General features: G+C 43.3%; 1 protein-coding gene across 1 annotated transcript in view; it reads right to left on the bottom strand.

The window, feature by feature from the left end:
- Nucleotides 1-16146, bottom strand: part of emilin2a (elastin microfibril interfacer 2a) — a 74769-nt gene that overhangs the window by 55528 nt on the left and 3095 nt on the right. The window contains exon 3 of the mRNA XM_041895433.2: nucleotides 124-455. Within this exon, the coding sequence (XP_041751367.1) occupies nucleotides 124-455 (332 nt within the window). The remainder of the gene's footprint in view (nucleotides 1-123; nucleotides 456-16146) is intronic.

Raw genomic sequence — 16146 nt, 5'->3', positions numbered from 1 at the left:
ACAGAGGACACAAGACACAGTTAAGTCAATACAACACACTAACACACTTCATATACTTTTCAAATCCATCTCTAAAAAGTGGATTGAGACAGCAGCAACATGTTATGTTGTCAAGTATCTTACTCTGTGTGTGTCTGGTCTGTTCAGGGATGGATCTGGTCTGGGGGTAGTGTGGTGCTGCCCCAGAGTTTTGGGTCTGGTGTGGCTGTGACCCTGCTGGCACTGTCTGTCTGTTAGGGTACTGGTTCTGGTGAGGTTGTGACCCTGCTGGTACCGTCTGTCTGTTAGGGTACTGGTTCTGGTAAGGCTGTGACCCTGCTGGTACCGTCTGTCTGTTAGGAGCAGCCTTCAGCTCAGAGCAGTCTGGTCCCTGGTAACTAGGGCAACACCTCCACTCCAGGTCTGTCACCGTCTTATAGGCGATCTTATAGGCTGGCCGGAACCGCGTCCGATACCTGGGAGAGACGGCAGGACACGCTCACATACGGACAAACACGTCTTCAGTGTTTCTACTTACGTCTATTATAGTGTTTCTCTGTTGATCATAGAATCTTTGTTGAGAATATTATAAACTGATGGGAAGTTAATGACAGTAACCTTGGGAACCTTAAAACAACAGGCCCTTCCCCTGGTGGTGATCTATAACGTCTATGTACAGTGGGGAAAAAAAGTATTTAGTCAGCCACCAATTGTGCAAGTTCTCCCACTTAAAAAGATGAGAGAGGACTGTAATTTTCATCATAGGTACACGTCAACTATGACAGACAAAATGAGGAAAAAAAATCCAGAAAATCACATTGTAGGATTTTTTATGAATTTATTTGCAAATTATGGTGGAAAATAAGTATTTGGTCAATAACAAAAGTTTCTCAATACTTTGTTATATACCCTTTGTTGGCAATAACACAGGTCAAACGTTTTCTGTAAGTCTTCACAAGGTTTTCACACACTGTTGCTGGTATTTTGGCCCATTCCTCCATGCAGATCTCCTCTAGAGCAGTGATGTTTTGGGGCTGTCGCTGGGCAACACAGACTTTCAACTCCCTCCAAAGATGTTCTATGGGGTTGAGATCTGGAGACTGGCTAGGCCACTCCAGGACCTTGAAATGCTTCTTACGAAGCCACTCCTTCGTTGCCCGGGCGGTGTGTTTGGGATCATTGTCATGCTGAAAGACCCAGCCACGTTTCATCTTCAATGCCCTTGCTGATGGAAGGAGGTTTTCACTCAAAATCTCATGATACATGGCCCCATTAATTATTTCCTTTACACGGATCAGTGGTCCTGGTCCCTTTGCAGAAAAACAGCCCCAAAGCATGATGTTTTCACCCCCATGCTTCACAGTAGGTATGGTGTTCTTTGGATGCAACTCAGCATTCTTTGTCCTCCAAACACGACGAGTTGAGTTTTTACCAAAAAGTTCTATTTTGGTTTCATCTGACCATATGACATTCTCCCAATCCTCTTCTGGATCATCCAAATGCACTCTAGCAAACTTCAGACGGGCCTGGACATGTACAGGCTTAAGCAGGGGGACACGTCTGGCACTGCAGGATTTGAGTCCCTGGCGGCGTAGTGTGTTACTGATGGTAGGCTTTGTTACTTTGGTCCCAGCTCTCTGCAGGTCATTCACTAGGTCCCCCCGTGTGGTTCTGGGATTTTTGCTCACCGTTCTTATGATCATTTTGACCCCACGGGGTGAGATCTTGCGTGGAGCCCCAGATCGAGGGAGATTATCAGTGGTTTTGTATGTCTTCCATTTTCTAATAATTGCTCCCACAGTTGATTTCTTCAAACCAAGCTGCTTACCTATTGCAGATTCAGTCTTCCCAGCATGGTGCAGGTCTACAATTTTGTTTCTGGTGTCCTTTGACAGCTCTTTGGTCTTGGCCAATGTGGAGTTTGGAGTGTGACTGTTTGAGGTTGTGGACAGGTGTCTTTTATACTGATAACAAGTTCAAAGAGGTGCCATTAATACAGGTAACGAGTGGAGGACAGAGGAGCCTCTTAAAGAAGAAGTTACAGGTATGTGAGAGCCAGAAATCTTGCTTGTTTGTAGGTGACCAAATACTTATTTTCCACCATAATTTGCAAATAAATTCATTAAAAATCCTACAATGTGATTTTCTGGATTTTTTTTTCTCAATTTGTCTGTCATAGTTGACGTGTACCTATGATGAAAATTACAGGCCTCTCTCATCTTTTTAAGTGGGAGAACTTGCACAATTGGTGGCTGACTAAATACTTTTTTTCCCCACTGTATATCTATGTATCTATAACGTCTATGTATATCTATGTATCTATAACATCTATGTATATCTATGTATCTATAACGTCTATGTATATATATGTATCTATAACGTCTATGTATATCTATGTATCTATAACGTCTATGTATATATATGTATCTATAACGTCTATGTATATCTATGTATCTATAGCGTCTATGTATATCTATGTATCTATAACGTCTATGTAGAAACTCTGCTCTACTCTACTATACTCACACATGATTCTACCTCGCTCCTGATTGGAGGAATTGTAAGCGTTCCTTCCGGACTTGTCTCTGCGCTGCTGTGCTGTTTGTTGCTACTTAGCTACCTGACAAACTTTACAGTTTTTACTTTTAATAACCGTTTAATCAAAATCTGCATTTAACACATTTACTAACATCTTTAGTGTTTTCCTCGCTTGACTTTTTTCATTCAACTTTTTCACCCTGGACGCTTTATCTGGACATGGTTCTACAGGACCCTTTATCTGGACATGGTTCTACAGGACTCTTTATCTGGACATGGTTCTACAGGACTCTTTATCTGGACATGGTTCTACAGGACCCTTTATCTGGACATGGTTCTACAGGACCCTTTATCTGGACATGGTTCTACAGGACCCTTTACCTGGACATGGTTCTACAGGACCCTTTATCTGGACATGGTTCTACAGGACCTCCACCAGCCGAAGCTAAGTAGTAACATTAACATTATGCCATCTAATTGCAGTCGCTGTACTCATAATATACAGGAGAACTATCGCCTTATGGTGAGGATAGCCGTGCTGCAAGCCCAGCTTCAGATGCAATCATTAGGCAAGGGCAATGTAAGTGTAGGAAAGGATGAAACAGCGTCTGTGCCACCAGTAAGTACAGATTTTATTTATTTTATTTTTATTTAACCTTTATTTAACCAGGAAGGGCTCATTGAGATTTAAAATCTCTTTTTCAAGAGCGTCCTGGCCAAGATAGGCAGCACCAAGTCATTACAAAAAATTACAGACAGACAACATGAAAAACTACAAGTAATCTAGTAAAAACCATTCATGAATTCACAAGAGTATAACAATAGATAGTAGTATAAATCCCCCCACACAGTCCCCACAGCCGGACAATTTTCTTAAGGCTTCTGGAAAGAAATGCTGTCGGCATGCTCAACCGGTGTCGCTCATTCAGCCGATAGAAACTTTCAACCGGTTCTCCCCATTAAGCAACGAGTCGGAGTCAGAGGCCGAGCCTTCTCAGGTCTCTCCTCCACCCGTTACGGGGTCTGAGCCGTCGAAGCCTTCCACCATTAGCTCTGACAAATTGAAAACCCTAGTCATTGGCGACTCCATTACCCGCAATATTAGACTTAAAAAGAATCATCCAGCGATCATACACTGTTTACCAGGGGGAAGGGCTACCGACGTAAAGGCTAATCTGAAGATGGTGCTGGCTGAGGCTAAGCTAGCTAAAGTACCAGCTCAATACGGAAGTGGTCAGATGACGCAAATGCTACGCTACAGGACTGTTTTGCTAGCACAGACTGGAATATGTCCCGGGATACATCCAATGGCATTGAGGAGTATACCACCTCAGTAATTGGCTTCATCAATAAGTGCATCGATGACGTCGTACCCACAGTGACCGTACGTACATATCCCAATCAGAAGCCATGGATTACAGGCAACATCCGCATCGAGCTAAAGGCTAGAGCTGCTAGCTAAAGGCTAGGCTAGACACTGATCCGGACTCTTATAATAAATCCTGCTACGCCCTCAGACGAACCATCAAACAGGCACAGCGTCAATACAGGATTAAGATTGAATCCTACTACACCGGCTCTGACGCTCGTCGGATGTGGAAGGGCTTGAAAACTATTACGGACTACAAAGGGAAACCCAGCCGCGAGCTGCGCATTGACACGAGCCTACCAGATGAGCTAAATGCCTTTTATGCTCGCTTTGAGGCAAGCAACACTGAAGCATGCATGAGAGCACCAGCTGTTCTGGACGACTGTGTGATAACGCTCTCGGTAGCCGATGTGAGCAAGACCTTTAAACAGGTCAACATTCACAAAGCTGCGGGGCCTGACGGATTACCAGGAAGTGTTATCAAAGCATGCGCGGACCAACTGGCAAGTGTCTTCACCAAAAATTATTTACTGAAACTGGTTACAAATGACGGATTCACCCATGATTCACCAAATTATATTTTGAGGGAGGAAGCAAAGTTTTAAGCATATGTTTTCGTTTCAGTCGCCTCCAACTCCTCTAACCGAAGCTAATTGTATGGATTTTTTTTCTATTGATAATGTAAAATTAACAGCCGTACAGAAAGACTCATCTGAAGGGGAAATTACAGAGGAGGAACTTCTGGATTCTTCTATTGGTTTTTAAATCAATCCACGATTGTGCACCCAAATACCTGTCAGACATGCTTTTAAATTATGTACCCAGTAGGTCCCTTAGGTCCTCTGACCCTGGCATTGTAACTATCCCAAAGCCTAGGACCAAGAGGTATGGAGAGGCATTTTTTAGTTACTATGCCTCCAGCCTCTGGAATAGCCTGCCAGAGAACCTGAGGGGGGCCGAAACTGTGGACATATTTAAAAGAGATCTTAAAATACATATTTTTAGCTTTGCTTTTCCTTAGGGTGCTTTTTAGTTATTCAGTTTATCATTCTTTAGTTTTTTAGCTTACAGTGGGGAAAAAAGTATTTAGTCAGCCACCAATTGTGCAAGTTCTCCCACTTAAAAAGATGAGAGAGGCCTGTAATTTTCATCATAGGTACACGTCAACTATGACAGACAAAATGAGGAAAAAAAATCCAGAAAATCACATTGTAGGATTTTTAATGAATTTATTTGCAAATTATGGTGGAAAATAAGTATTTGGTCAATAACAAAAGTTTCTCAATACTTTGTTATATACCCTTTGTTGGCAATGACACAGGTCAAACGTTTTCTGTAAGTCTTCACAAGGTTTTCACACACTGTTGCTGGTATTTTGGCCCATTCCTCCATGCAGATCTCCTCTAGAGCAGTGATGTTTTGGGGCTGTCGCTGGGCAACACGGACTTTCAACTCCCTCCAAAGATTTTCTATGGGGTTGAGATCTGGAGACTGGCTAGGCCACTCCAGGACCTTGAAATGCTTCTTACGAAGCCACTCCTTCATTGCCCGGGAGGTGTGTTTGGGATCATTGTCATGCTGAAAGACCCAGCCACGTTTCATCTTCAATGCCCTTGCTGATGGAAGGAGGTTTTCCACTCAAAATCTCACGATACATGGCCCCATTCATTCTTTCCTTTACACGGATCAGTCGTCCTGGTCCCTTTGCAGAAAAACAGCCCCAAAGCATGATGTTTCCACCCCCATGCTTCACAGTAGGTATGGTGTTCTTTGGATGCAACTCAGCATTCTTTGTCCTCCAAACACGACGAGTTGAGTTTTTACCAAAAAGTTCTATTTTGGTTTCATCTGACCATATGACATTCTCCCAATCCTCTTCTGGATCATCCAAATGCACTCTAGCAAACTTCAGACGGGCCTGGACATGTACTGGCTTAAGCAGGGGGACACATCTGGCACTGCAGGATTTGAGTCCCTGGCGGCGTAGTGTGTTACTGATGGTAGGCTTTGTTACTTTGGTCCCAGCTCTCTGCAGGTCATTCACTAGGTCCCCCGTGTGGTTCTGGGATTTTTGCTCACCGTTCTTGTGATCATTTTGACCCCACGGGGTGAGATCTTGCGTGGAGCCCCAGATCGAGGGAGATTATCAGTGGTCTTGTATGTCTTCCATTTCCTAATAATTGCTCCCACAGTTGATTTCTTCAAACCAAGCTGCTTACCTATTGCAGATTCAGTCTTCCCAGCCTGGTGCAGGTCTACAATTTTGTTTCTGGTGTCCTTTGACAGCTCTTTGGTCTTGGCCATAGTGGAGTTTGGAGTGTGACTGTTTGAGGTTGTGGACAGGTGTCTTTTTATACTGATAACAAGTTCAAACAGGTGCCATTAATACAGGTAACGAGTGGAGGACAGAGGAGCCTCTTAAAGAAGAAGTTACAGGTATGTGAGAGCCAGAAATCTTGCTTGTTTGTAGGTGACCAAATACTTATTTTCCACCATAATTTGCAAATAAATTCATAAAAAATCCTACAATGTGATTTTCTGGATTTTGTTTTCTCAATTTGTCTGTCATAGTTGACGTGTACCTATGATGAAAATTACAGGCCTCTCTCATCTTTTTAAGTGGGAGAACTTGCACAATTGGTGGCTGACTAAATACTTTTTTTCCCCACTGTATGTTTATTGTGTAGTAAATATTTCAGCTTTTATTTTCATTTTTTTTTATTAGTTTTTTCCTGTAAAGCACATTACGTTGCATTCCATGTCTGTATAAATAAAGCTTGATATGATTACTGTAGAAACTGTACTCTACTGTAGAAATCACAGGAGCTGGGGAATCCTACACAAGCTACTGGGGAATCCTACACAAGCTACTGGGGAATCCTACACAAGCTACTGGGGAATCCTACACAAGCTACTGGGGAATCCCTAACAAGCTACTGGGGAATCCTACACAAGCTACTGGGGAATCCCTAACAAGCTACTGGGGAATCCTACACAACCTACTGGGGAATCCTATACAAGCTACTGGGGAATCCTACACAAGCTACTGGGGAATCCCTAACAAGCTACTGGGGAATCCTATACAAGCTACTGGGGAATCCTACACAACCTACTGGGGAATCCACGCCCACCTACTTTTTCTTTCTCCAGTAGGTGGACGCCTCTCTGGCCTGGTGGGAGTGTTGCTACCGTGTCGTCTCTCCACAGCCGACTGGCAGGTGCTCTGCAGGGATCCTTCCCCGAAGGAGTCTCCCCCTTCCCTGAATAATGGAGTTAGCGGGTTGCTTCTGGATGACTTAGTGGATGTTCTTGATCCTACCAACCAGCCATGGAGGCACGTCACGTCACTCACCGTGGAAGTAGAAAGCAGCGGCCTTTGGCAATATGGGCCTCCTTGGTGATGAGAAGCCCAGACCGCATACAGACTTCAAACAGCATCGCCGCCCTTGATCCAGAGGTTCCAGCAACTTCATCCCTTGGGGCTTCCGCTTCGAGATCAGATCCGGAGGTACCCCTGTTCTTAATCCTCCCTCTCCGGTGTCTTCTACGGTGAATGAGGCTTCGTTGGTTATGGGAGGCTATAACCGGGTACCAAGAGTTACTAGGCTCCCCACCGTTCTACGTCAGTACACGGAGTTTGATGCTGTTGTAGTCCATGTGGGATTTAATGACATTAGGAATGTTAGCTCGGAACGGCTGAAACAGGATTTTGAAGAACTGATTGGGTCTCTGCTGGACACCAAAAAACGTCCTATAATTTCTGGCCCTGTGCCCTCGCTGGGTCGATGTAGTGAACGTTTTAGCAGGCTATGTGTGCTTCACAACTGGCTACATGACTACTGCAGCTCCATTGGTGTAACTTTTGTAGACAACTTTGACACCTTTTGGAAGCAGAAAATGCTCAACAAGGAGGATGGGATCCACCCTAATCATCTGCCTGGATCCTGTCCAAACACTACAAGGCAGCGTTGAGGCAATGACTGATCAAATCAAGCTCCTCAAAGGTATTTACTCCCATTAAATCACAGCGATATCATTCCGCCACAGCTTCCCATGTTGATAGATATTTACTCCCATGAAATCACTGCGATATCATTCCGCCACAGCTTCCCATGTTGATAGGGGTATTGTAAATAGTAATTCTGTGCCTGTTAATTTAATTTCCATTGATATCTCTGTTAGCTCCTGTAAAGAATCCACCTATTAATAGTTTTATATCAAGCTATCGTATTGCTACATGTGCTCATAAGCATAGGGGTATTGTTAATAGTTAGGGTTAGGGTTAGGGTTAGGGTCAGGGTCAGGGTCAGGGTCAGGGTCAGGGTTAGGGTCAGGGTTAGGGTTAGGGTCAGGGTCAGGGTTAGGGTTAGGGTTAGGGTCAGGGTTAGGGTCAGGGTCAGGGTCAGGGTTAGGGTTAGGGTTAGGGTCAGGGTTAGGTTCTGGTAATCTTGTGCACATTGACCTGAATTCTACTATTAGAGCTGCAACTTTGAATCCAATCAGGAAGCCCATTGTGGCTAGCTCATTCAGTTCTATTGACTCATGCGTCACCATGTTTTCAAATCTCGCAGAGGGCTTGGACTGTTACATATAAATGTACGAATGTCTAAACTTTCTGAATGTCACTAGCCCAGACGTTCTGGCTATCTCAGAGACCTGGATGAATAATTTGATTATGGATAAGGACATTGCCATTGCAGACCCGAACATTTTCAGATGTGATAGACTAAAGAAAAGGGTGAACGGTGGCTATTTATGTAAGATCTACTCATATGGCATCATGCTGTTTTAGCAATCCTTGTCCCCAAAATGTGTGAGCTGTTGGTTATAAAAGTGGCCATAAGCCAAAATATGCATATATTTATTGATGCAGTCTACCAGCCAGCCCATACAGCCGCTTCGGCGGAGGCTGTTAGTAATCTTTCTGATTATTTAAAACCCTTTCTGGTATCTGAAGTGGTTGTGTTAGGAGATCTAAATCCTGATTGGCTTATACATGCCTCAGATCAGTTGAAGAATATCTGTCTTGAGTTTAACTTGACTCAGCTGATAATGAAAACCTAGCAAACTCCTCATTGATCATTAACCCTAACCCTAACCCTAACCCGGGAAAATGTAGTCAGGGTTTTTATTTTTGGCAACTCACAGAAACTGAAGTTCTTGCTGCCTTAATAGCTATCGACACCAAGAAGTCATTAGGGGCTGACAATTTGGACCCATCTTTGCTTAAGTACGCAGCGCTCCCCTCATTGCTGGCTCAGTAACACACATGTTTTATTTTACTTTAGTATCAGGAAATATTCCAAAAGTGTGGAAAGCAGCTTTTGTGCTGCCACTCCATAAGGGTGGTGATGGTAGTGATCTCGATTACTGACCCATTTCCAGGCGCCCTTGTCTTGCGAAAATCCTAGAATCATTGGTCAACAAACAGCTACTGTACATTATTTTCTATCTGTAAATGGTATTCTTAATGTTAATCCATCCAGATTCAGACCTAAACATAGCACCACTACGGCTACCATGCTTGTTGTAAATTATATTGCAAATGCCTTAGATGATAGAAAGACTTGTGCTGCCATGTTTGTAGATTTACTGTAGACCATGTTATTCTGTTGAATAAGCTGTCCTCGATAGGGTTGGGTACTTATGCTTGCAGAAGGTTTTATAATTATCTCAGACAGATCTCAGGTCATCAAAGTAGATGGGGTCAAATCTGATTTTTTTTGCAACCTTTTTAATTTTTTTAATTCACCTTTATTTTAACAGGGAAGACATATTGAGACCTCATCAGGGTCTTGACCTTACTGCAGTTCGGCATCTTAACCGACTTCAGTGGGCATATTCTGTGGACAGGTGTCTTTTATACAGGTAACAAGCTGAGATTAGGAGCACTCCCTTTAAGAGTGTGCTCCTAATCTCAGCTCGTTACCTGTATAAAAGACACCTGGGAGCCGGAAATCTTTCTGATTGAGAGGGGGTCAAATACTTATTTCCCTCATTAAAATGCAAATCAATTTATAACATTTTTGACATGCGTTTTTCTAGATTTTGTTGTTGTTATTCTGTCTCTCACTGTTCAAATAAACCTACCATTAAAATTATAGACTGATCATTTCTTTGTCAGTGGGCAAACGTACAAAATCAGCAGGGGATCAAATACTTTTTTCCCTCACTGTAGCTGCTACCGATCTATGTTTCGGTGTTTGTCTTGTTTGGTCTTAATTGTGTACACCTGTTCCCAATGATGTTGTATTGTATTCCCTATATAACCCTCTGTCTTTCATTGTGTATTGTGTGTGATTGTTTTCGTCATTTCGGCAGTTGCTTATTGTACGGGTATTTTTCCTCCCTGTTTGGAGGTTGTTTTGTACTCTGGTTACTTTGTTAGTAAAGTGTGTTTCCAGTAGCGCGGTGTCCTGCGTTTGACTTCGCCTACCGCATTCACGTCGCACATGACACGGACAAGCTAAACACCTTCTTCGCCCGCTTTGAGCACCATAGTGCCACCGACGCGGCCCGCTCCCAAGGAATGTGGGCTCTCATTTTCGTGGCCAACATGAGTAAGACATTTAAGCGTGTTAACCCTCGCAAGGATGACGGCCCAGACGGCATCACTAGCTGAGTCCTCAGAGCATGATCAGACCAGCTGGCTGGAGTTTTTACGGACATATTCAATCTCTCCCTATCCCAGTCTGCTGTCCTCCCTTGCTTCAAGATGTCCACCATTTATCCTGAACCCAAGAAAGCGAAGCTAACTGAACTAAATGACTATCGCTCCGTAGCACTCACTTCTGTCATCATGAAGTGCTTTGAGAGAGACTAGTCAAGGATCATATCACCTCTACCTTACCTGTCACCCTAGACCCACTTCAATTTGCTTACCGCCCCAATAGATCCACAGACGATGCAATCGCCATCACACTGCACACTGCCCTATCCCATCTGGACAAGAGGAATACCTATGTAGAGAATGCTGTTCATTGACTATAGCTCAGCCTTCAACACCATAGTACCCTCCAAGTTCAACATTAAGCTCGGGGCCCTGGGTCTGAACTCCGCCCTGTGCAACTGGGTCCTGGACTTCCTGACGGGCCGCCCCCATGTGGTGAAGGTAGGAAACAACATCTCCACTTCGCTGATCCTCAACACTGGGGCCCCACAAGGGTGCGTGCTCAGCCCCCTCCTGTACTCCCTGTTCACCCATGACTGCGTGGCCAAGCACGCCTCCAACTCAATCATCAAGTTTGCAGACGACACAACAGTAGTAGGCTTGATTACCAACAATGACGATAACCTCTCCCTCAACGTCAACCAAATGAAGGAGCTGATCATGGACTTCAGGAAACAGCAGAGGGAGCGTGCCCCTATCCACATCAACAGGACGGCAGTGGAGAAGGTGAAAAGCTTCAAGTTCCTTGGTGTACACATCACTGACAATCTGAAATGGTCCACCCAAACAGACAGTGTGGTGAAGAACGCGCAACAGCGCCTCTTCAATCTCAGGAGGCTGAAAGAATGTGGCTTGGCACCTAAAACCCACAAACTTTTACAGACGCACCATTGAGAGCATCCTGTCGGGCTGTATCACCGCTTGGTACAGCAACTACACCACCCGCAACCGCAGGGCTCTCCAGAGGGTTGTGCGGTCTGCACAACGCATCACCGGGGGCACACCGATGTCACAGGAAGGCCAAAAAGATAATCAAGGACATCAACCACCCGAGCCATGGCCTGTTCACCCCACTATCATCCAGAAGGCGAAGTCAGTACAGGTGCATCAAAGCTGGGACCGAGAGACTGAAAAACAGCTTCTATCTCAAGGCCATCAGACTGTTAAATAGCCATCACTAGCTGGCTACCATCCGGTTACTCAACCCTGCACCATAGAGGCTTCTGCCCTATATACAGTTGAAGTCGGAAGTTTACATACACTTAGGTTGGAGTCATTAAAACTTGTTTTTCAACCACTCCACACATTTCTTGTTAACAACTATAGTTTTGGCAAGTCGATTAGGACATCTACTTTGTGCATGACACAAGTAATTTTTTCAACAATTGTTTACAGACAGATTATTTCAATTATAATTAACTGTATCACAATTCCAGTGGGTCAGAAGTTTACATCCACTAAGTTGACAGTGTCTTTAAACAGCTTGGAAAATTCCAGAAAATTATGTCATGGCTTTAGAAGCTTCTGATAGGCTAATTGACATCATTTGAGTCAAATGGAGCTGTACCTGTGGATGTATTTTAAGGCCTACCTTCAAACTCAGTGCCTCTTTTCTTGATTAACGTACTTTGGTGCAAAAAGCGCAGATCAATCCCAGAACAAGAGCAAAGGACCTTATGAAGATGCTGGAGGAAACAGGTTCAAAAGTATCTATATCCACAGTAAAACGAGTCCTACATCGACTTAACCTGAAAGGCCGCTCAGCAAGGAAGAAGCCACTGTTCCAAAACCGCAATAAAAAAGCCAGACTACGGTTTGCAACTGCACATGGGGACAAAGATCGTACTTTTTGGAGAAATGTCCTCTGGTCTGATGAAACAAAAATAGAACTGTTTGGCCATAATGACCATCGTTATGTTTGGAGGAAAAAGGGGGTTACTTGCAAGCTGAAGAACACCATCCCAACCGTGAAGCACGGGGGTGGCAGCATCATGCTGTGGGGGTGCTTTGCTGCAGGAGGGACTGGTGCACTTCACAAAATAGATGGCATCATGAGGAAGGAAAATTATGTAGATATATTGAAGCAACATCTCAAGACATCAGTCAGGAAGTCAAAGCTTGGTCGCTTATTGTGGGAAGCTTGTGGAAGGCTACCCGAAACGTTTGACCCAAGTTAAACAATTTAAAAGCAATGCTACCAAATACTAATTGAGTGTATGTAAACTTCTGACCCACTGGAAATGTGATGAAAGAAATAAAAGCTGAAATGAATCATTCTCTTTACTATTATTCTGACATTTCACATTCTTAAAATAAAGTGGTGATCCTAACTGACCTAAAACAGGGAATTTTTCCTAGGATTAAATGTCAGGAATTGTGGAAAACTGAGTTTAAATGTATTTGGCTATGGTGTTTGTAAACTTCCGACTTCAACTGTACATAGACATGGAATCACTGGCCACTTTAATAATGTTTACATACTGCTTTACTCATCTCATATGTACAGTGCATTCGGAAAGTTATCAGACCCCTTGACTTTTTCCACATTTTGTTACGTTACAGCCTTATTCTAAAATTGACTAAATCGTTTTTTCCCCTCATCAATCTACACACAAGACCCCATAATGACAAAGCAAAAACAGGTTTAGAAATATTTGCAAATGTATTAAAAATAATAAAAGGAAATAACACATTTACATAAGTATTCAGACCCTTTACTCAGTACTTGTTTAAGCCCCTTTGGCAGTGATTATAGCCTCGAGTATTCTTCGGTATGACGCTACAAGCTTGGCACACCTGAATTTGGATAGTTTCTCCCATTCTTCTCTGCAGATCCTCTCAAGCTCTGTCAGGTTGCATGGGGAGTGTTGCTGCACAGGTATTTTCAGGTCTCTCCAGAGATGTTCGATCGGGTTCAAGTCTGGGCTGTGGCTGAGCCACTCAAGGACATTCAGAGACTTGTCCCGAAGCCACTCCTGCATTGTCTTGGCTGTGTGCTTAGGGTTGTTGCCCTGTTGAAAGGTGAATCTTCACCCCAGTCTGAAGACCTGAGCTCTTCGGAGCAGGTTTTCATCAAGGATCTCGCTGTACTTTGCTCTGTTCATCTTTGCCTTGATCCTGAATAGTGTCCCAATCCCTGCCGCTGAAAAACATCCCCACAGCATGATGCTGCCACCACAATGCTTCACCGTAGGGATGGTGCCAGGTTTCCTCCAGACGTGAAGCTTAGCATTCAGGCAAAATAGTTCAATCTTGGTTTCATCAGACCAGATAATCTTGTTTCTCATGGTCTGAGAGACTTTAGGTGCCTTTTGGCAAACTCCAAGCGCGCTGTCATGTGCCTTTTACTGAGAAGTGGCTTTCGTCTGGCCATTCTACCATAAAGGCCTGATTGGTGGAGTGCTGCAGAGATGGTTGTCCTTCTGGAAGGTTCTCCCATCTCCACAGTGGAACTCTAGAGCTCTGTCAGAGTGACCATCGGGTTCTTGGTCACCTCCCTGACCAAGGCCCTTCTCCCCCGATTGCTCAGTTTGGCCGGGCGGCCAGCTCTAGGAAGAGTGTTGGCGGTTCTAAACTTCTTACATTTAAGATTGATGGAGGCCACTGTGTTCTTGGGACCTTCAATGTTGCAGAAATGTTTTGGTACCCTTCCACAGATCTATGCCTCGACACAATCCTGTCTCGGAGCTCTACGGACAATTCCTTTGACTTCATGGCTTGGTTTTTGCTCTGACATGCACTGTCAACTGTGGGACCTTATATAGACAGGTGGATCCCTTTCCAAATCATGTGCAATCAATTGAATTTACCACAGGAGGACTCCAATCAAATTGTAGAAACATCTCAAGGATGATCAATGGAAACAGGACGCATCTGATCTCAATTTCGAGTCTCATAGCAAAGGGTCTGAATTCTTATGTAAATAAGGTTTATTCTGTTTTTTATTTTTTATAAATTTGCAAGAATGTCTAAAAACCTGTTTTTGCTTTGTTATTATGGGGTATTGTTTGTAGATTGCTGAGGATCTATTTATTGAATCCATTTTAGAATAAGGCTGTAAGGAAAAAAATATGGAAAAGTCAAGGGGTCTGAATAGTATTCTGCTGTATTTAGTCAATGCCACTCCGACATTGCTCGTCCTAATATTTATATATTTCTTAATTCCATTATTTTACTATTTAGATTTGTGTGTATTGTTGTATATATATATATATATATACACACACATTAAAATACAAAAACACAATCATGGGAAGCACAAATAAAACATCAGAACGGTCCTCTGTAGCTCAGCTGGTAGAGCACGGCGCTTGTAACGCCAAGGTAGTGGGTTCGATCCCCGGGACCACCCATACACAAAAATGTATGCACGAATGACTGTAAGTCGCTTTGGATAAAAGCGTCTGCTAAATGGCATATTATTATTATTATTATTATTATCACAAATCACCCAGAAAAACTGTTACAATTCTCCACAAATAAGGGTTAAATAAAGGGGTGCCCCAAGGTTTGATACATAACCCACTACTGTTTACAATCTATATAAATAACATTGGTAATGCTGTAAAAAAAATAAAAAAAACATTTGGATGCAGATTATACGGTGTTGTATTCCATTGCTCCATCGGTTGGCCAATCGGAGGTCACTATTGGATCTACATTTAGTACTAACTTTAGACACAGGTCTGTTCTGGTCTCTGGCTGAGACAGTTAAAAACATTTAATCAGAAGAAACAATAAGTGAGATCACTTCCCTTTCGTCAGGGGTCATGACCTCAGCAACATCTGGAGTGTTGATTATGGATGAGAACCATGTCCATTGTAACTGTTAGATTATGAATGAGAACCACCTCCATTTTAACTGTTAGATTATGGATCAAAACAGCGGGAGAACCACCTCCATTTTAACTGTCAGATTATGGATCAAACAGCGGGAGAACCACCTCCATTTTAACGGTTAGATTATGGATCAAAACAGCGGGAGAACCACCTCCATCTAAGTCAGTCACTACAAACATCCACTCAGATAGCACTACTCTAGACTAACAGAGACTGAAAGATTGGAAATGCAGGGTGAGCAAGAGTAAGATAGATAAAGAGATAGCAACAGATGATGAGGTAGCAACAGATGATGAGGTAGCAACAGATGATGAGGTAGCAACAGATAAAGAGATAGCAACAGATAAAGAGATAGCAACAGATAAAGAGATAGCAACAGATAAAGAGATAGCAACAGATGATGAGGTAGCAACAGATGATGAGGTAGCAACAGATGATGAGGTAGCAACAGATGATGAGGTAGCAACAGATAAAGAGATAGCAACAGATAAAGAGATAGCAACAGATAAAGAGATAGCAACAGATAAAGAGATACAACAGATAAAGAGATAGCAACAGCTAAAGAGATAGCAACAGATAAAGAGATAGCAACAGATAAAGAGATAGACCCACCAAGTAAAGTCCAGTATTGAAACAGAGCTGTCTAACCATAACCCACCGCCAGGCCTCCTCCCTATCTCTCTTATGGAAACTTGGATTCAGGTTTCCCTGACCTGCCTTCCAGGATACTCTGGGATTTCCAGATCATTTT

The sequence above is a fragment of the Coregonus clupeaformis genome, chromosome 14 (genome assembly GCF_020615455.1).
Source record: "Coregonus clupeaformis isolate EN_2021a chromosome 14, ASM2061545v1, whole genome shotgun sequence".
Lineage (NCBI taxonomy): Eukaryota > Metazoa > Chordata > Actinopteri > Salmoniformes > Salmonidae > Coregonus > Coregonus clupeaformis.
This window is presented reverse-complemented; position numbering and strand designations above follow the sequence as displayed.